General features: G+C 42.6%; 1 protein-coding gene across 1 annotated transcript in view; it reads left to right on the forward strand.

Annotated features, from left to right (window-relative positions):
* CARMIL3 (capping protein regulator and myosin 1 linker 3) overlaps positions 1-22,927 on the forward strand; it is a 1,220,401-nt gene that overhangs the window by 411,897 nt on the left and 785,577 nt on the right. Inside the window, exons 8-10 of the mRNA XM_069238205.1 lie at positions 8,602-8,675; positions 9,352-9,427; positions 19,016-19,104. Of these exons, the coding sequence (XP_069094306.1) occupies positions 8,602-8,675; positions 9,352-9,427; positions 19,016-19,104 (239 nt within the window). The remainder of the gene's footprint in view (positions 1-8,601; positions 8,676-9,351; positions 9,428-19,015; positions 19,105-22,927) is intronic.

Genomic DNA, 22,927 nt, shown 5'->3' on the forward strand with positions numbered 1-22,927 from the left:
GAGGCAAAAAGTTTAGGGAGACCACGCCGAGGATGAAAAGTCTAACAAGGATGATGACGAGGTTGGGAATGCTGTCCACGGGAGTGTAGGTTCTGTGTGCCACCACAGCACTAGAGGCACAATGCAGTTTTTTGGCAGTAATATACCTGGTACATTAAAAAGACTGTGTCGAGCTGTGGGTCACAGATGCAACTATAGTCCGAGTTCCCCAGTAGTCGAGCAGACTTAAAGGTGCGGTGTTTTGAATAAAGAGTTGTAGCCAGATGGGCAGCAGGGCAGCAGGGCAGCGGCCTGTTTATACATTACACAGCCCAGCCTAGATAGCGGCCGTGAACCAATGAGCATAAGGAGAATAAACTGAGCTGGGACAGGTCATGGGAAGCGGGAGGCCTAGGCAATCTAGGGAGCTGTCTCCACAGCAGGACCGAGGTCGTCTGCTAGACGGGACCATTGCTGCCAAGGTTTCAGATTGCTTATGTGTCACGTTTTCATAGTTTCAGTGTACTTACGAGAGACATTCAACGACTAAATGTGTGACACTTAGAGTGACAGTTTCTTGCAAGCAAAATCACACAATAAAGTCCCTGGAAACAGACAAATATTAGAAATGACTCCAATTTGAGCAACAAAAAACTCCAAGGAAAACGATAGCAGGTGCTTTTAAACCTTGTATTTCCAAATACACGGTATCCTCCACCCCCTCACCTCAATACCAGGTGCAGCTGAATTACAACAAAGCGATCTCTGTGACAAAAGCTGTAAACCACTGAGCTATCTACAAAAAAAACAGTTCTGTGATATGGTGGTACACGTTCTTTGCAGCTAGCATATTAACTCTCTACGCTACTTTATGTCGAGTCAAAACTGCCAGTAGACAAAACTCCGATCTCTCTTCCGCATGAACATGAATCCCCATTGTTATCTTCGACTTACCAAGTCTCACCGCACTGGGAAGTATAAAGCCTGCTGATTGGCACTCCTGCTGTCGCTGTAACTGAACTCTGTGTGGAGTCACACTCACTGGCCGCAGACAGCAGTGTCGCTGTGATGGGGAGACAGGAGTCAGTTGCCAGTTTTGAGAGTGCAGTCTGGCACAGTAAAAGCTGATGCTCCTCTCCGCAGACTGTACAGCACAGTACCGCGTTGCATCTTCTGTAGATTGAGGTCAGGGTGAGAGCTCACGGCGAGGCACCGCCTTCTTGAGAGCTGTGCCGTATGCCTGTTAAAGGCACTCAATGCCTGCTGTCACTGTGAAAAGACACAACCCCATCAACCCCTTTATTTAGCTCCATACACACAACAGGGCAGCACATGAGTGGGAGTTAGGGAGGACGGGGCTGGCCTTGTCCTATAATTTGACTTCAGAGGGCGGCAGCGACACTTCCTAGAGGTCTGGCCTGGCAGGAATTGCCGTCACTGTGGTCAGCGTTCATGCAGTCAGTCAGCTTGCAGCCTCCAGAGTGACCCAATTGTATTCCTCAGGTACTGTTGCTCCCCTCTTATGTGTCTCTTGGTGCTCAACATTAGCACTAGGGCTCCACATTGCTGCACACTGAGCGCTTCACGCACTATTTCAGTGACCCATGTATGTGTGCATGTTCATTCTGAGTTCCCTGTGGTTTGTATCAGCTCTCCTCCGTGTCGACTCTTGAAAAACGGCCTCAGCACCTCACCCTCTCCACCATACACTCCTTGGTGTCCGACCTCACAAGGCTCTCATTTTTACGTGTGTCAGCTGACGCATGCCCACCTTACATATTCCATGGTTTCCCCAGCAAGGCCATGCATATCTTTTCCTGGGTTTATCTCCAATGCGCCCGGGCTATGTTTCCATTATGTAGGCTATCACGGAGTCTGTAAGGCTGCCTCTGCATCCCCTCAGACAGCAGACGAGCACCGCTCACCTTGAATGTGCTGGTCATCCAGTCAGTCCTTTTTGCAGAGGAGCTGAAACTGCCCCTCCCACAGCTCTGACAAGTACCACGCATCTTTAACGTGTGTGTGTGGGTGTAGATACTCATTTGATTGGAAAAGCACAATTAAAGGTTAGCAATTGTTCCGTGAGCCCACACCTGAAAAAATGTAGAAAAAAATAGAAATTTAAATTTGTGATGTACAATGCAGAAAGTTTACCGTAACTGAATGCCACCTGTAATGTTTGGCTCTTAGTAGACAGGCTTTATTTACACATGCCATCAGCAACGTGCATTCCTGGCATTGCGGCATAAGTGAGTTATGGTGTGCGTTGCGGACCATAACTGTGGAACTTTCACTTTGTTTTCTCTGATTTTATTTTTATGTTGTGGCAAATTCACTTGCCTTGTAGCCATTCTGCATGCGTAGCAGGTGTTGGCCAGACCCTCGGTCCGACTCCGCAGCAGATGACTGCTTCATTTGCCATCAAGCTATGGAAAACCTAGGGCCTGGCCTGCAACCAAGGCTCTGTATTCACCAGCCTGTGCAGCCTACCAAAGCCTTCACCCAACTATAGCCATGATTGTTTTACTCATTTAATTTGAAATTAGTCTTAATAAAATTCTTGATTTTTGGAATTCACATTTTTTTTTTAGAGAAACAGGAATTTGAGACAGTGATGCCTGTATTTATCGCAAACTTCCCTTGGAAAATTCATCAATTTTTCAGTTTTTTACTTCCATTTTCCATGCATCTGAGCGCCCACTAGCAATTATTTTGGGTTGCTCAACTCCTCTTTGCTGTAGATGTTGGAAAAAAATATCTTATGGAAGCTAAGATGACAGTCTGTAGTCCATCTTACCAGGTGTGACTTTTAGCCTATTGTGTGAAATCATCCTAACCTGAGCAGGGAGTGAGACTTGAGATCTCTCTTGGGCCCCCGTCAGAACAGCAGGGGCTGAGATGGCGAGGGTGGCTGCATTTACAGTATACCTTCCTGACCTCTCTCGTTTACTCCGGGAGAGGTTGTGTCTTCTTGCTGTAATCCTATTCCACTACGATTGCAACCTTTCTCTGGAAAACATAGCAGCCATTTATAAATGTTTTGGGATACTGGAAGGGCCAGAACATGGTACTTGAATTACAGTTGTGTATTCTTTCTTAAGATTAGAGTTCCTGCTCTGATTGCTTTAGCAGTAAAGGGGGAGGGGTTAATAAGGTGTAGAACTGCACACTAGGACCGAGTGGTTGTATGATGGAAGCAAAGCACACATGCCTAAAGCATGCATGCCACAACAGTGTGGTCTTATGAATGACCGTGGCAAAGGAAGATGTGAGGTAAATTCCCCCCTGCCCTGGGTCCCAATACCCCACCCTTCACCAGCCCTTAAAACTGCCCCTTTCCCCTCCTGCCCTGAGCCCTAAACCACCCCAGCCCTAAGTCCTGAAACAGATCCCGCTCTTCCCGTGACACTACTCCGACCCCCCTCCTAACTCATAACACCTTGCCCCTCACTTAAAACTACCCCGACCCCAGCCCCCCCACCCTGAGACCTAGAACTGTCCCAACCCATAAACTGACCCTTCCCCCAGCCATGAACCCTAAGACTCTGCCCCAACCCTTAAAACTACACTAACCCACCAGCCCTGAGCCCTAGAACCCTGCCCCAACTCTTACAACGACCCTGACCTCCCCCAGTCCTAAGCCCTAAAACCCTACCCAAAACAACTATCCATACCCCCGTAAAAAAAAACAAAAAAAAACGACCCATCACCCTGAGCCCTAAAACTGCCCATCACCCACCCATAAGTGCCCCCCAAACTCAGTCCCAGTACCTACAAACCTGCTATCTACCTGAAAAAAAAGTAACACAACTTCCCCCCGTAAAAAAAACGAACCCAACATCTTCCTCCCAGCTTTAAGTCCTCAAACTGCCCCCCACCCCTGAAAACTACCCCCCCAAAACCCGACCCCAGCCCCACTTACCTCTCCCGTTGCTTCCTCGTCCTGTACTTGGAACAACTAGGCCATGCATTCTGCCATAACCATGCACATGCATTGTTAAGGCAAATGCCTGGTTAAAGCAGACAACACGCCAATGCGTGGTTTAGGCATGTGTGGTTTCGCTTTTGGGGAAGCGGCAGGTGTGGCCCAGATGACGTTGTTAAGGCCATTTGCTGGACGGAGCAACTGCTCCCAGATGTAGCATGAGAGGGAGAGAGTCCTAATGGTTAGAAGTGAGGGGAGGATTACGGGGAAAACCCAAGTCACGAGGGCCAAGAAGGGCTCAGATTTGACAGCAGAACCTGTAAAAACCTACCCAGCATCTGTGGGAACAAACAATCATTGCAGTGCAACACACAAACAAGCTCTGCCCAGGCAGCTGTTTCCCATCATCCAGACTGGATTTCTCATCATCCATTTACACAAGAAGTGACATCGCTGGTTTCCTTTCAGAAATGGATTTAAAAGAAGAAGCCAACAAGACGCCAAGAAAGAGGAGTCATTTCCGTCATCCATCTGCACAGGAAGTGACATCACCAGATTTCCCATCATTCATCTGCTCAGGATGTGACATCACAAGCTTTAACATCATTCATCTGCACAGAAAATGACTTTACTGGATGTCCAAACATCCATCTGCACAGGAAGTAACATCACTCATCTCCCTTCCCAGGAACTACCTAATGGCTGCCACATCGTGGTTGCTCAGAGGACGTGCTGCTGGTGCACCAAAAGCAAGCCTGTCTTCGGCTATCCACGCCAAACGGCAGAATCCTTGGTCCTCCCCTCCTCTTGCACTACCATGCTACAACCCCATGTGTCCTTAACCCCAGCAGCTATTCCACATTCTACTGCTTTGCAGTACCACAGAACACTGAGGGAGGATCCTCCTGCGCTTCCTGCAAGTCTTCATGCACTTTTCCACACCTAACACTTACCCCATCGACAGTTCCCAACTCCCTCACATTCACACAGTTCTGCAACCACTCACACACTACTTCTCACTCACATGCATGCTCCTCAACACCCACTCACTTACCTAACATGCCACAGGAATCTAGGACCTGGACCTGCTGCATGACAACTCCTCTGACCCCGTTTTTGTCACAGAAACCTGGCTGGACCCTCCAACATCACCACAGGCCCCCTCCCCCCCAAAAGCCCCCTACCCACCAGCCACAAGATTGTCTGGCAAGACCAACTTCACAAGCTCAGAGGCAGATTCGTATTCATCCACAAGAACTCGATCAGCTGCACCATATCCACAGACCCATCATCCACTAATATAGAACACTCGTCATTCAAGCTCCATGCACAGCCAGCTTCACCCTAAGCAGCATTATCATCTGCAGATCACCTGGACTGCGCACCGACTTTACTGACACCATTATTGACTTTGTTGCACCACTTACCCTCAGTGCTAGCAATTTCATCCTATTCAGAAGCCACAGTTCAAGGGCACACATTGATGAAAAATCTTAGGGAAGATGGGCTTTTCTTCAAATGCAGCAGTGATCTTTGTCTCAAAATCTGATAGCTATGGACAACTGGAGTCCAACCTGTGTCTCCCTCTATCTGTGCGACCATCCCCAGGGGGCTGCCAGGAGTGAGAGAGACCAGGTGGAGGAGCAGTAGAAGGCCCATGTCACTTGACTGCTTTGAGTAGCAATACCTGTCAACTGGTTATATATGTAAGCATTTATAATGTGAAGTAACTCATATTGTTGCGGGTAAGGTAATTACATTTTTCAGAAATTGTAATTTTCTTTGTGTAATGGTAATAAATTGTAAAGTCTTGTTGGGGTTGCCTAAATCCCATCTCTGAAATAGTCCCATGTCCGAAGATCTCATGCTTTTTCATAATCAGTATTTGCCCTTCCTAAAAGATAATTAACCCCAATGACTACATTTGTGCATATGGAAATAAAGTTAAATTAGTGTTTTCCCCTTCTAATGATTTTGTCTAATCAAGTTTATGGATACTTGTCCTTCTTTTCTACTGAACATTCTTGCTTTTGGCACCAGTTTGTCATACCAAGATCTCTGTTTAACCGCTGTACCCTTAGTGTAAATGAGAAAAACCCGATGTATGTCATCTGGACATATTTCTAAACTGATCACACTAGAGAGGCCTTCAAGACCTCCATTTTATCATCTGTGTAGACCCTTCTCCAGTTCTTATACAAAGCATTCCATCTTTTGCTGAATTTCCTCAACCAGTCTACTCTGTCTCAGGCATTTTATGTACTCCCATGCAACATTGCCTCATCAGGTACTTAAGGGCAGAGTTTGTGGGAGCTCAGGATTGGATCAAGTATACCCAGTAGGATATTTCTGTGATGAAGAAAGGTCAGGTAATGAGAATAGAAAAAATGCTATGCTTTGATGGAGTATTTGGTCCAAAGGAGAACTTTGTAAATTTGATCTGAGGTTCTTTAGGTGACATCTTTGATTTTTCAGTTGGATTTTTCCAGTAGCCACTTTGTGTGCTGGTTCTTTTTTGGAGCTGAAATACCATTGGGTGGATGGTAGAAATGACACCTTGTCTTGAGTTATGTTCCTATAACTTGTTCCTTGGTACTAGTAAGTGAAATGCTAAATTCATGTTTTGGGTAGTGGTCGTGTAACAGGTTTCCTGGTACTCATGGCTGTGTGAACATATTAGTTAGAGTAGTGATCCCTTATCTGGTCCCTGGAATCCTGGTTTCAATCAGCTACTAACCTCATGTTTTTAGTATTTGATGTTTTGCACTTTCCCTGATACTATGGTTTGGGTGACTCATAAGCTCCTTAGGTTAAGTGCTAATAGTTGAGCTGTGTATTGATGATTTTGTGTGTCTGAGACCCTGGGTTGGATTGCTTGCTTTTCATTTAGTTGCAATAGTTATTTTCTAGTTACCTCATACCCTGGGTTGGTCGAGTTGCTGATTTAGGGCCTGAGTTAGATGTTGGCGAACAAGTTACACCATCACAGTGGTGACGGATATTCCATCTGCCGAACTCTAAATCCCATTATATCCTATGGGATTTACATTTTGGCAGAAGGGATAACTGTCACTGTTGTGACGGAGTAACTTGTCCGTCAATATCTAAATAAGGTCCTTAGTCATTTAAAATCTATTATTTGTTTTGCTTTCTGTATGCGCTGTCTTGGGGCAGCTGGCATCCTCGATTTGTATGTCATCCTCAATTTAGATGTGGCTCAGAGGTAGCTTTAGCTGTTTCGCCAGCATCATGTAATAATAAAAACTTAAATAAAAAGTACATACATGTGTACATACAAAGATGGGCTTTGAGCCATCCTTTTTCATCCATCTGGCAGTTCAATTCTTGTTCATTTTGGTTCCACATCATAAGTATGCCACTTTGGCCAGTAGGTCTCTTGCCTATTAGTAGTGGGATTTTTCCATATCATATGCACATCCTCCTAAAGAGAAATGCACGCCAGTGCTAGGGCTGAATACACCAATACTTTACGTTGCCATTGCTTTTATTTTTTCATTATTTATTCTTTGTTTAATTTTTTGCCTCCTTTGTATAATTAAACTTTGTTACAGCAATTCAAAGCAAATAGTGCCTGTTTACACCAATGACATTCATATTGTCTTGTGATGTGCATTGGCCAGTAAGCACACCAGCCTGTCAGGAATCAACCATACTGTTCAATTAAAATGATATGTAATGATTCATTTAAAAAAATGATATAATGCACACATATTGTTGCCATGGTAGTGCAGCATGCTTTGGGGTGTTTCTTATTTTTGTCCCTTTTGCATGAAATAACAAACGAAAACTGTTTGACCATCGCACCAGCTTACCAAGCCTAGACCAATGCCTCCTTATAATTTACTGAAAGCCGTAGTTGAGAAAATGCAAACTCAATTTTTTTTTTTTTAGTATTAGTCATTTTCTGATGCCCTATTACACTGGGGTGCCAAATCCTGGATTTAATTACTACTCCTTTTGCTTACTACTTGATAACCTGGTTTGGATTAGGTGTCAACCCTAGGTGGAGAAGCTGTTTTTTTCTGCCCTTTTATTCTAGCATTTGGCGACATCCATGCCCCTTTGTATGAGTACTTTTCTGTTATTGGTGGCACCTGTTGATTAGGGCTCTAAGCACTTGGGTTAAATACTAGTCTTTTCTATATACACTGATTTATTGGGTTGTGTTTAGGTTCCAACCATTTATAGAGTACTTGTGTTTTATCAGAGTTCCCTAATGCCCTGGAATGGGTAAGGTGCTAACCCCTTGGGACGAGTTTTTGATTTGACTTTTTCAGTCTCCACCTGATTGGAGGTTTTTTTGATTGCCTGATAACCCTAGATTTAGCAGTGTGGTAATGCTTAGTGTTGAACCTCATGTCACTTTTCCTAGTCCCCAGTGATGTTCTAAAGGAGTGTGTGGTTATCTAATAAAATTGGATAATGGTGAGTTGAACATCCTTGGACTCATTTTTGACAGCATATGCTATCCGTGTGTGAAGTTGCACTGTACTGATTACAGTTCTATGCACAGATGGTAGTTACTTTTGTTTTGTAATTCATGGCTGTATTTGAATTATCTATTACTTTGATGGCTTCAGAGGCATTGTTTTCTGTGAACAATATTGTTCTAGAAATTGAAACCCTTCTGGGTTTACACTCTTTTGTATACTAACAAACCTTTTGTTTCTCATTAGGATGTGGACACTATCTACCACTCCCAAGACAACAGGGAATTTAACCTTCTTGACTTCAGCCATCTGGAAAGCAGGTTGGAAATTCACTTTATATATTCTGTTGTTTTCATATTTATGACTGTCTGTGTTAGATAAGATCACCAATATTGAAATGCTGTCATCTAATGAGATTTTTACATTAGGCCAAGGGGTTAGGAGGCATGGACGATTTGTCTTTGGATGGGATATTTGAGTCAGGGTGTTGAGGAGACATTGAAGCTCAGGAGTTGGAAAGCCCCTCACATAAGGATTATATTTTTAGGAACCCTGCCATTGGATGGACCCTTTACAATACTGGTGGGATTTGAGGAGTGGTTGAAGCTCTGTCATTAGACAGAACATGGACATTTAAGTTATGTTGTGACATAGTGGTGAAATGGTGTAATCGGATAGGTTCCTAAATTAGTGTTAGCGTATAAGTAGTTATTTACACTCTGCCACTATATGGGTCCCTCACATTCGAATATGTGTGCAAGGAGGTTTTGAGCTTGTCACTTATCAGTACTCACATTAAAGGGGGCTTAAGGACATGCTGAAGTTGCCATTAGATTGGCCGTTCATGTTGTTGTTAGTGTAGTAAGAGATAGTGAAACACTCAAAGTCTGTGGCTTATTCATATTCTCCTTTCTTACCTTTGTTAATTCAAGTAGTAAGTTCACAGGTTTTAAAGCATAATGCCTCTGTCTCACCTGATGCATTTTCCTTCTACAGGGACTTGGCACTCATAGTTGCTTCCTTGGCATACAACCAGTGGTTTACAAAGTTGCTCTGCAAAGATCTGAAACTGGTAGGTTCTTTAATAGTTTTCCACTTCTTGTCTGAGTCCTCTGTCTCCTTACTTCTCCTCTCAGCTTTTTACATTCAATATTGTACAAATGCATTGCACTACCTTATCTGTTTGTCTTGCCTTTTTGCTGCTGGTATTCAGCATGTGTTTCATTGTGTTGGCTTATATCCTGCATTATCTTCATTTTGTTGCTCTTTTTTTCTCCCTCCTCCTTCCACTTACTAATCATCTTGCACTGTTGGACCCTTTCAAGCTGTAAACAGTCAGCAGCGTATCTTGACAGAAAACCTCCTCCTTTTTTATCTCTCACTCTCTTCCTCACTTTGCTCCTTACGTACTTAATATGTTTTTTCCATGTAGCCTTTAGCTTACCAATAATACTTATTCTAATGGCTGTCTTTTAACTACTATTTTTTCTGTCTGTTGTTATTTTATGTATGTGTTTTGTACTCAGGCATTTATGCACTCATTCATCTAATCAGCAGCTATTCCTTGTTGTTGCTGGACAGATTGTTTGTGCACCTTTGGGTAAGGCTAGTGATATTAGAACTGCCTGCCACTGGGGATGGTTCATGATGGTGGTGGTGATCATGTAGTGTTTTGCAAGTGAAGACAATTTAATTCTAGTGATATATGTTTATTCAAGTGTCTATCTTTCTTTTCATAAATGTGCTCCCAGTCATCTCAAGAAATACATTTTGATGGCTGATTAGGTGTTATAAAATTTTAAATCAGTAAAGTTATAATCCTAGAAACACACCTATGTTTAAACTATCCTATCAGATGTGACCCCTTCATTTTTTCCTAAAGTTCATTGAGCCCTCATGATTCCACTAGCAGTATTCCTATCCCAGGATTGTTAATTGTCCTCCGCCACCACCGTTCAGGTCCACCAGCCGTGTCTTGCCTGTGGACACCCAAATGGGATCTGATAACTATTCCTCTAGCTAAGGTTTGTTTTGTGGTTGCCATACATAACTAACAAATAATTGTTCAGTTTGACTGAGGTATTTTGTCTTGTCTAAATAGTTTCTCAGAGCCCTTTTAATTCCAAAGCATTAAGAGACATTTCAGCTGGGGAGGATGGATCTGAAAAAAAGGTTGTAAATAAAAATAGTTTGATATATGTGCAAACAGGAAACAACTTTCGAAATGAGGCTGGGTGAGTTCTTAGGGCAACCTTACTGTGATAACACATAAGGCTCTTTAGTGTAAAAAGCAGTGATGCAGTAGCCAGAGCATAAGCTACTGCCTGTGATGTGTTGGAGAATCTAGATTCTCCAAATTTGTGATCAGAAAATCGGGATCTCATTAAAGACACAGAGGCTAGCATTATGCATAGGTCTTTTATCGCCACTCTGTGCAGCACTTCAAAGAAATTTTTTTAACCATATTTAAAATTCCAGATTTAGAATGTCTCTAGAGTCTATATAAATCCCAACTCAGCAGCCATCTTCCTCTTTTAAGCTTTTCCGTCGCAATAACATTTTGATGAACTTGAAAACAACTACCAAATACAGAGAACTCCTATGTTTTCTTTTGGCCCAAAACTCTTCCCCTCTATTGAGTATCTGAAAATTAACATCAATAAAATGTACGTTGGATCCAGACTAAAGGAAAATATGCTCATCAGTTAATTCGAACATTTTGTTTACATATCCACTCCCCCTTCAAATAAATCTCACCTGGGAAGGGAGAGAGGGATAATTCTAGCCTCTGTGTCTTTAAGGAAATCCAGATTCTCTCATCACAAACCTGGAGAATCGACATTTGATGTCAAGACCAGAGGCTAGCATTATTCATGTTCAACGCTGTGAAACAGCAACAGATGAAATATGCTCCATAGGTGTTAAATAAAACTTTGCAAACACATCAACATTAGACCAATTTGCAGGCAGCCTTTAATATATCTGCTCCAAGCATACAGTTCCTTACCCACTGAGCTATAGATGCTGAATTTGCTAGATTAAATGGTTTCACATGCAAAATAAACATTTGAGACACTCCATCTTTCAAAAACTCTTGCATCCTACTCTCATACTCTTTCAAACAAAGCACCACACATAACTTAGGATATTCATGAAATCTTGGATAGACTATAGAAGACACAGGGCCACATTAGGATGACAGTGGTCCAGCCACCGCTGCCAAGGCCGCGGCGTAGGGTGAACCGCCACGCAGCTGACGATCTAACTGCCACATTACGATTGTGACGGTCAGACCATCATGGTCTGGCGCCACCACCAGGACCAGAGGTCCTGAAGGGCTGATGGCGGACCCATTTCCAATTTAGCCATGACAGCGCTGAATTCAGCACCCCTGTGCTGATTAGGAAATGGTTTTCCACCAGGCTTTCTGTGGCTGGTTTCCCGCCTTGGAAATGCTGGCAGAAAACCAAAAAGTGGGCTGCTGGGGAGGGGGCTCTGCACTGTCCATGACAATGTTGTGGACAGTGCAGGGGTACCCTATGCAGGACCCATGGAATGTGCACTGTCTGCATTTGCAGACAGTGCACATTCCGTGGTTGCTGCACAGCCCCTATGTGCGGCTGCATTGGGGCATGGGTGTTCCCGCTGCCAGCATGACAGGGACATCCAAATAGGGTGGGGGAAGAGGCAAGCATCCTGGTGGAGGCCTCTCTTCAGCTTTGGCGGGCCACAGAGTCTAAATCGGGGCATTAGTTTTTGTCCTTATTATTTGAAACAGTATGCCATCTGGATTATAAATCGATTTCTTACCTCTAAAGCTCGAACATCAGAAACTCTTCTGAAAGAAATGAAACATAGCAAAGTTGCCAACTTACAAGACAGCTGTTTTACTGATAAGTAGTTATTTGCTGACCAACTCTACTACAGCTTAAAAATCAAGTTTACATCTCACAAACAATTATACCTAGATCTTGGAGGCCTAATGCCCTTCATTAGTCTACAAACAAATAAATCTCCCCTTCTTGATATGCCTACTACAGGACCATGACCTGTGGCCACCACTGACCTATAACAATTAATTGTTCTGTAACTCATGCCTTTTCCATACAAAAATGAATGAAAATTAGCAAGCTGTATGGTAGAAGCCTCCATGTGATCCCAATTCTTCTCCATGCACCAACATACCCATTTCTTCCATGCTCCAACATATCTCTTCCTGGTGCCTGGTGCCCAAGACTCTCTGAGTAACTCCTGAACTTGTTGCAAAAGTCCTGCAAAACTCTCTCCTTCTCTGAGATACTTCAAACAAAAAGTCTCAAGGCTCCTTCCTTGACTAAAGGATGCAGCTTGCCTTGTGGCCCTGTTAGAAGTGCCTCCGAATCTGGAATCAAAAAAGTTTCTTCCATCACTAACTCCTGGAAACCAAAGTTGAGCAGTCAAAAAAGGAGTGACAAGAACTATCTGACATCTCTGTTTCCTCACCATCAACAACACCCTCTGAATCATTGCAAAAGTCGGGAAAACATAGCCTCGAACTTCCTTCGAATCCTGCTGAAAGCAGTCGCGGCTCGCAGGGATTACTGGGGGCGGGGCAGCGCAGCATCTGGGGGGGCAGGGTGATTAATTACATTAAAACAATGTAATACAAAAAACTTACCTCTGCGCCGCATGCCTTCAATCCTGCACCGTCTGCGGGCCGGGCAGGCCCAAGCTCTCAGCCTGTCCTGCAGCCAGTCCTGACGCTGCACAGAGCAGCATCAGGATTGGCTGGGAGCACCCAACCAGGGCGCTCCCAGGCACACTGGGAGCCTGTGCAGGCTCTCTCCAGTCCGGGAACTGTGTTGCTGGGCTGGAGAGAGCCGAGTATGCATGTGTGTTTGGCCGGCCAAAGACGGCCAGCAAAACACACATGCGCTCTGAGGGGAGTGCACAGTGCACTCCCCTCTGCTCGTCACCCCCAATGCCCAGCCCCTTTCACAAGGAAAAGGATAATAAACACAGTTTCCTTGTGAAAGGATTTGCAGGGGGTGCTGCTTGCGGTGGGGGAACGACACTCTTCTGCCATAGTGGAGGAGCCGCCATTGCTGAAAGGCATCCACTGCATCCACTAGCAGATCTGGTCTCCAGCTGTAATACCGAAGTAACTGATACATCAGCCTCAACACAAACAAATCTACCTCTAGGGGTCCCCGCACTTGCTGTATTTTCTGAAATATAGTCTCATTCCGTTTCCAGTTGCTGTAATCACTGAGATAGCTTGAATTCCAGTCTGCTACTTTGTGGCTAGACCTGGAAAATATTGTGCTTGCAACCCTATTTTCAGCTCCAGACAAACATTCCAAATCTTTTTCATAGTCTGTGTCAGATTTCTCGACCTGCTGCCACCCAATCTGTTTATTTACCAAACTGCTGAAACATAGTCCATTTTTAATTAAACATTATAATTCTTCTACGCCTTTCCTAAACTTTGCAGAGCAAAAAGTCATGTGCTCATCTCCAAACCATTTATATGTTCGTGCCTCTCTTACCGAGACCATCTGCCACATGTCTCCTAAAGCCCTAGACAAGCCCCCCATCCAAAAAGGCTTGCATCTGTCTCTATCACATAATCCGGATGGATTGCAAATATAGCCTGCCGTTCCAGACATCCAGATTGTCTAGCCACCAAGCCAACTCCTCCTGAGCTTCTCCTGAAAGTTGAACATGTTTCCCATACCATAATCCTTTCCTCAAGCCTTCAACCTCTGCAGAGCTCTGTAATGATGCAGCCCTGGAAAAACAGCTTGAATTGAAGATGAAAATGAACCTATTATCCTTTTAACACTTGTCTCACCTCTGTCTTTATCTTCACCACCTTTTTCCCTAATAAACTCAAATTCGTCAGATCTATATTCACCTGAAAACCTAGAAACTCCAATTCCTGACAGGGTTCCAACACTGACTTTCCCATATTTATCAGAAAACCTAAAGATTCCAATAGGCCAACTACAAACTGAAGTTGACTCCTTAACTCCTCTTGATCTTGTGGCTTGATCAGAAAATCGTCCAGACACATAATCATATCATTATCTCTCCCTTTGAAAAAAATGCTACTGGTCGCAACAGTTTTGTAAAGCACCAAGGTGCCAAAGCCAGACCAAAAGCTAGGCATGTAAACCGATAAGCTTTCCTGATCACCTAAACTGAAGAAATGTGCAAGACTTTTACCACAGCAATGTAAAATATGCATCTTTTAGATCCAATTTTATCATCCAGACATTCAGTTGTAAAATATCCCTGAAGACATGGATACCCTCCATCTTGGAATGCATGTATACCAAATTCCAATTCAAATTCCGTAAATTGATCATGGGCGGCCAGCCTTAGTCTTTATTCTTTACCAAAAATATTGTGCTCACAAATGTCTTTTCCCCTTGTACCCTTTCAATTGCTCCTTTCATCAACATCTCTTGTATCTCATTTATTACTAAATCCCTCTGTTCTTCCTGAAATACTATCTATCTGTACTCCTTCATCTATACAGGAAACTCCCTGAATTCTATTACGTATCATTCTACAGTTTCTATTACCCATTGTTCCTTTGTTATAGTTCTTCAATTATGTGCAGACTCCTGCAACCGACCCGACCTCTTTTGAGGAAAAAACAACAATTGTCCTAGTTTTTACCTTGAGATCCTTGGGTAAACTGAGCCCTTCCTCTGGTTTGGTGTTGCCTGCCATCCTTGTTGTGGATTGAAGACCTATGAACGTGCCTGATATTGGGACCTTATATATGATCAGTCAGAGAAACGTCCTCTTGTTCTGACCCGATCAAATACCAGGCTACCAAAAACTCTCTTAAGTGAGGACTGAGCCTTATCTAGGCTTGTGAATGTGGAAACATACTTTCCAATGCCCTTTACCAGACCATCTTCAAACAGAAACACCTTCAGATCTTCTGTTAATTCCTTCTTTGCAAAGTCTACACACTTCAGACTTATTCTGATTAAAATGACGTTTTCCCTCTCAGACATTAAAGCTGTATTAGAGTTCCCTAAGAAACATATATCGCTCCCTGCAGCCTACTGTGTAACAACTAATTGTCCACCTGGACCAATTTGGTTTTGTCTTCTCCAGCCATATCTAATATTCTGGCTAAAGGTCCAATTACATCAAGTAATGTTTTATCTTGGCACTGTTTCGGTGCCCGCTCCAGGCCTTTTCTGGGATCACATCCTAATTTAAATTAAAAATTTATTAGGTCTGAGTCCAAATCAGTTATATCACATGCTTTGCTATCCACCTCTGGGCAAGAGCACTCTACCTTCTCTAGAGGTCTTTTTAACTAAAGTTTTATGAACTCACCAGCATGTGGCATAGGCCACCAATCTGCATTCCTTTGGTGCCTTATCAATTCTGGAGTAAACATGTTCATCCCCTATGGATCCTTTACAATCCCTTTCTCCTTATGTATCTTTTCTACTTTATTATAACCCATATCCCAGCCATCATTATCATAATCATCTAAAACAAACTCATCATATCTGTCTTTCTCATCATCATGACCATCAAAATCATCAGGTCTTGCCTAAACCTCATTTGTGCTGCCATGGACACCCTCCTTTGTGTAGCATTGGACACCCTCCTTATCTGTGGTGCCACGTACACCTATTTCCCAAGACAGAAATCTGTCATCCATCTCAGAATTCTTCCTTTTCGTCCTTCTTTTGCCTGATCTTTTTTCTCTTGTCTCCTCATGCTCCTCTAAGGACCAGTATTCATCTCCTGCGACATCAATTGTCTTCCTTTTTCTCTTAAATACTGAATCCAAAACCTCATTTACAGAGTCTCTTACTTCCTGCTGTACCATCATTTTAACGAAACCTCTGCACTCCCTGAAGCCCTCCTTCCCCACACATTGTACATTTTTATGGAACTCTTTCTGCTCTCTTCAGTAAAATTAATTCCTAATTCGTTTTCAAGTATTTGTTTTTTTAAACTTGACCTAAATTTCAAATTTCATAAAAATCCTCACAGACCCAATATATTGATCTATGTAAACGTTTTATGAGTCGAAAACCGTTTCTTGTTTTCAAACCTCTAAATCAGTAGCTGCGTGCTACTCTACTGCACAAAAATGGCTGCTGACACATTCAAAATGCTTTGTTATAATGGGTTGGTAAACCCAAAATTTCCGCCGGTGAACTCGCCTTGCATTGCATCTGGTGCGCGACGCGTGACATAATGCTATAGGCTAGTTGAAGCACAAAGGCTTCAATGCAGCTCAAGCATCTTCCCTGCAAGTATCCTAGAAAGTGAGCATGCTACAATTGAAAAGCAAAGTCCCAGAGACACCTCGCCCTGAGTCTTTTAGCCGCACTAAGATAAACTCCACAAGGTACCAACAAATTATCTGTGTGATATTTAAACTGAAAATAAATACTTCTGAATGTATATACACATTTATATTTAACAAATATAGATTCACACCTTGAATATATTTAATGATTCTCCTGTGAAGTGGTAGCCCAAGCTAAAACAATTACTAAGCAAATGTAACAGTAAAACACCTGAATACCTATACAAGTCATACAAACAAACAACAAATGATCTTATATCTTAAATAAAGCCTAAGAGTATTTACAAGCGATCTAGACAGGATATTTAGCTGTTATGGAGCAGCAATCAAAAGAGAAAGATGGCTGTTGAGATGGGATTTATATAAGCTCTAGAGACATTCTAATTCTGGAATTTTAAGTATGGTTAATGTTTTTCTTTAAAGTGCTGCATGGAGTGGCAATAAAAGACTTATGCATAATGCTAGCCTCCTGTCTTGACATGAAATTGAGTATGCATAGTTTAAAAGGTGGAGGCATACATTTTGAGAGGACTTTGTTGAGTTCTAGCAAGTGGAGGGACACTTGATCAGTCCCCAGACCTTCTTGGGAAATATTTAATTACAGGAATTATGAAAATGTATTCCCAACAAGGTGGAATTATATACTCAGTGATAGCACTTAAATAAAAATCGTAGGCCAGATTTTGTAGAAATATGGCAATTTCAGCCTAATCTATGTTGTATTCATTATCATCGGTTTATTTCAACCAGACAGGGGTGGCTCCTGCACAATGGCAGAGGAGCATCGCCCCCCTGGCCAAGATCCAGGAGATGAAAAAAACGATAGTTGACCATTTTATTTTTCATCTGCTGGAGTGCAGGGAGGGGTGGAGTTGGGTCCTGGGAGGTTGGTGGGGGAGGAGGAGAGAGTGCATCTAAGTGCGCATGTGTGTTTGGCGGGTTGTCTTAAACCAGCCAAACACACGTGCGCACTTAGGTTTCTCCAGCCCGGCTGTGTTGAACAGCTGGGCTGGAGAAACTGCACAGACCCCAGGGCTGTGTCTAAGTGGCAGTCACTGCCGCACAGCCCAATCCTGGCGCTGCTTTCATGCTAGGTTTAGCTCCCTTGTATATATGTGGAACCACCCCTCCTGCCGCCAACTATCAGTTCATTTAGATATGTAGTTCAAGCGTGAAGGAGTGACTGTATGGCACAAGGGAAAGAAATAATCTTGAAGCTTCTCAGCACAATTGAAAGCTGACTAGGTCCAATGCTATGAGGCCTCGTAGGATATAGAAGTATTCCAGGGTGTTTGTTAGCCATTGTATTTATTTTAGCTATTTTATATTATAAAAGCTAAAACAAGATTAGTAAATGCTTGCCTGCTGTACACTTGTTTTTAAATTGAATACGTTTTTGCCAAGAGAAAATATCACTTGGGACCTCACACGTGCACAGACATTATAATCTAAAGTGTATAGCTATAACAGCGAAGTTAAAGTTTCTTTTTTTGTTTGTCGGTGAGCTGCAAGGCACTAGCCAATAGGGCGGGGGAATTAGCTTTTGAAAATTACCGTTACACATTAGAGCTTATTATAAGAGAGGCGAAGTTTTGAATTTGTGGAAAAACTGAACAGATGATAAGCGGACCGTATTAGGAGTACCTGTTCAACACTTCATGGAAGGTGTTGCCTGCATCTTTCTGTTTGAGAGTTTAAATCGGCGATGCTATGTTACTCTAGCTTCAAAGATCTGATAAAGACGATACTTTCTCCCACCTTGCACTTCTGTGTGCCTCCACTATAGAGGAACCCTGTCATATCTGCTTATAGGGCATAATGTGGGTGGAAACCCGCATAGTTTATCTCTGGCCGCAGCAACCTGTATACTGAAGAAGGCCTACCGCCAGACCACTGGCATCCTTTACATGCTACAGTGCTTAGGCTACGGTGGAAGGTGACATCGAGCTTAGAAGCTATTCCTCCTGGGAAACAATGTTATACATTGTTGTTAGGAGTTTGTTGTGCAGATTGTTGCATTGTTCACCATGAAATTGTCAAGCTAACACATCTATTATAAGATGTAAGCAGTGAACTGCTAGTTATTTTCAAAGTGAAACACTGTAACTTATATCTCATGACAGTCTACCAATGTTTCTGTTTGCACATTATACAATCAAAAAATGCAAAGAAAATGAGTCAACTTTATCTCAGTTTTTCTATACACGCTTTTTCGCACTCTTCATATTTCAGCCAAAGAATTGGGTCATTTACTGTGGTACCCATACTACGTCTGTTGAGTGAGAATATCTTTATTCAGTGTCAGGTCTGCTTCCTTCGCAGGGGTCAGAGGTCATTGATCAAGTCCTGCACACGATAAGCAAGACAAGTAGCCTGGAAGAAATTGTTCTGGAGAACTGTGGCCTCAAAAGGTAATAGACACATGTACAAAGAACGATATACACGCCTAACAAATATGCTCAAGCCTACATTCATTTTACTTGTACATACTTTAAAGAGATGGCCTGGGATATTAGAACCATAGAATGAATTACGCTCTCCGCCCACTTGTACAACTACTGTTACACATATATACAAGGGGACAAATGACCATTTTTAGCTTCCTTCAGGTGCCTAAAGGAGATGTCCTGAACAGTGACTTGTTTGTGTATCCCAAGTCATTTTTCTCGTGAGCGGATTTATTCACTTTTGAGTCTGTGGAACTTGTTCCCCAGAGGTAATGTTTAGCTATTTGTAGGTCGCATTACAAGTATTCCTGGACACAGGGCTTCATGTTTGTAAAGTTACAAGATGCTTTTTAAGTTTTCTTCACATTCTTTTTCGTTTTGTCTTTTTGACAGTTTTCCAGCATTCAATCTTTCATATATTTACAAGCATTGCCTGAAGTCAGAGTGCAAGTCCTCAGTCTGACATCCTCGGTACTGTTTGTATAGTACTAGTAAAATGAGTTACTTTAAATATAGTGCATGTGCACCTAAATACTCACTCAAGTAGTTGAATAGACCCCAGAGGGAGACCTCAGATATTTTAACAATTATTTTGTGTGAAGGAATTCCCCAGAACACCCCCGACTTGCTTTCCACAGACAAAAGATAGAGTCGTGCACAAAAAAATGATAGCTTCATCTTCAGGCATCAGATGAGGACATTTCTGTTTTGAGGGGATTCATACTCTAAAATGCTTTCCTGCATGCACATGTGGAGGAAATCTTATGAAGCTGTGGCCAAACTTAACTATATGAGTACCATTAAAGTTTACCATAGAATGGTTAAAAGGCATGTGTTTACTTCTATGTGGACAAATGGAGAGAACCAGCAAGCCCTCTAAAGAGATCTATGCCATTGTTCAAAGGTTTCTTAAGCCTGAAGGCAATTTAAGTCTATGTGGAGCCTTGTATGAAAAAGGAAATAGGTTTACAGATAATTGTATTGAAAAAGTTAACAATATTTATGCTCACTTTTTTGGATGACAGCTCTAGCCCACGCTTCAAATCTTCTAGTCTAATGATCGGTAATCTAAAACAGGATACCAGTCTTGTGGAGTTAGAGCTGTTGAATGTAGATTCTGTTCGCACTCTTATTCGTAAACTAAAGGCAGGCTTCCCTGATGATCTGACAAAGCTTTATATGGCGCTAAATGCTGATGAGATTCTCATTCATATTTTTGTAAGCCTAGCCAGGCTTTCAATCTCCACTGCGTAATGCTTATTGCTTGGAAAGATGCAAAAGTCATCCTACTTCTAAAATAATCTACCCTAGACCCTGCCATGTGTGCAACTTATAGACCCATCTCACTTTTACCCTTCTTTGCTAAAGTGGTGGAAAAACATATAAAAAATCTCTTGGTGGAGTTTTTAGAAGAGTATCAGGTGCTGAATTCATCGTAGAATGTCATTAGACTCGCCAATAGTAGTAAATCTGCTCTTCTTAAGTTGACAGAAGTCGACAGGGGATAGATCAGAGAGGTTCCACAGTGCTTATTCTACTTGACTGAAGTGCAGCATTCGAAACAGTGTTCCACAAGGTGCTCTTGAACCGAATGTATGAGATTGGGATTCAAGGCAACAGGTGGGCCTGGTTTGCCTTTTTTTCTTTACAATCTGTCCTTCCAGGTAATATTCCCACCTTTTGCATCAACCAAACAGAAGATAGGGTATGGTGTCCCACAAGGCTCAGCCCTAAGTTCTATCCTGTAACATCTATGTAAGTCCACTGTCAGAAGTGGGGAAATAATTTGGGATATCATTGGTATCCTATGCAGATGATACCCAGCTTATTTTATCACTGCTTGCAGGGAATGAAGAGGGCTGTGTCAAATCCACGAGCTGTCTGAAGTTGAATGCTAACAAAACTGAAATTCTTCTGCTAGGAAAACACTGCCATGGGTACCGATCACTGATGGCCCAGTGTGCTGGGATCACCCACTAACCCAAATACTTGGGCATATGGTTGGACGATTCTTTATCTTTCTAGCCATAAATCAAATTGTTGACTTCTAGCTTTTCAGCACCCTAAGAAGCCTTAAAACATTATTGGCTTTTTATGCCCTCCAGTGCGAATGATGATCATGCAGTTTCTAATCATTTCTCTCCTTTATTATTGCAATATCTTGTACTTAGGAAAAATAGACTGCAGAATATTCAGAATGCGGCAGTGAGGTTAATATATCAACTTCCAAAATTCTGCCCCATTTCTTACCACCTTCACACTCTTCATTGGCTTCCAGTGTAGAAGCATTTAGTTCAAAGCACTGTATGTGTTTCCCCGTGTCATGAATAAGCTGGGAGGGCCCGGTTTGCTGTCTTTGTTCCAGTCCTATTACCCCACTAGGGTGTTAGGATCAGCTGACCATAATCTGGCTGTGGTTCCCCGCTTTAAACTGGCTAGAAAAGGAGAAAGCTCAGTTTGAGCTATAGCTCCGGTGCTATGGAATAAGCTGCCGATACACCAAATGAAATTATCAAATCACCTCGGCTTTAAGAAACAATTGAAAATGTGGCTGTTCTCAGCCTATGTTTGCTTTTGTTTTGTGGCATTATAGTAGTAGCAGGAGAGTACTTGGAAGCCCTACCTGGAGCAGCTATTTTGTGGTGTAAATCTATTTAACATAAGATGCTTACTAATGAAAAGTTAATTATTATGCTTATCTGTACCTGGAGGACTCACTCTTAAAGGCTTTATTAAAACAGTTGATAGCATCACTTCAGACTGAAATAGTTTGCTTCACTTCCCTATGATTCTATAGAATAAAAGTTAGTTCTGCTTTGTACTAGCTCAAGAATTTTAAATCCTGTGATTTTCCTTCAACAAAGACAAAACCTTTATAAAACTGTTAAAACTGCGAGCACAGGCACACCCACAAAAAATGGAGCAAAATAAACATGTAGGGTTATGGAAATACTAGTTCATAAGAACAGTATCTTTCTATATACTATTAGGGCTCCACTGCAAGCTGGCAACGAAGCCAGTTGAATACAATTGACAGGCAATGGCGATTTACATTAGGCATCTTGGAGTACAAGGTTGGACTTACTCCCAAATTATTCTGGGCCTCACCCACTTTCCCAAAATGTGTCAAAGGTTACAACAGTATATTTGCCTAATGTGAAGGAAAAGGAGATAACTATAATATGAAGGATGGGCCATGAGATTTGTACTCTTAGAGAAGCAAACCCAGATAGTCTACTCTTCCGAGGTGTAGCAAAACATTCTGTCAGGCACTGGCGACACATGCAATGTCAACAGTTGTGAAATACAAGAGTTATTGAGACCACAGCTAACTTTTCAAGTGGCCCTCGTTGGCACTCTACAGAAATAGAAATGACAAGACCTACTAGCAGGCACATTTCTACCAGGATTAGCCAACAGGAAATGACCAGAAATAGCCGACTGATATTACCTGTTCCAGCTTTGTTCAGGCAGTTCCATGGCACCCTAGGGCCATAAAGGAGTGGGAGGTCAAGCGCTTTATAGCTCGGCCACAGGATGATCATTGAGCCAAACAGAAGTCGAGACAGAGGTGGAGGGTGCCAAAAGTCACCACTGTTGTCATTGAAGTCATCCCAGGGGATGCACAAGAAGAAGTGACGCCATGACTGATTTGTGGCAATTTTGAAGCCATTATAATGTTCTCCTCTGCTTCTTGGGACTATTCTTTGGAGCCAGACTAGTTGAGATTCCTTCAGAGGATTCAGCGCATCTGGCGCCTTCAGACCTGATATCGGTGCTTGATCAA

This window comes from Pleurodeles waltl, chromosome 6, assembly GCF_031143425.1.
Source record: "Pleurodeles waltl isolate 20211129_DDA chromosome 6, aPleWal1.hap1.20221129, whole genome shotgun sequence".
In the NCBI taxonomy this organism is placed as follows: domain Eukaryota; kingdom Metazoa; phylum Chordata; class Amphibia; order Caudata; family Salamandridae; genus Pleurodeles; species Pleurodeles waltl.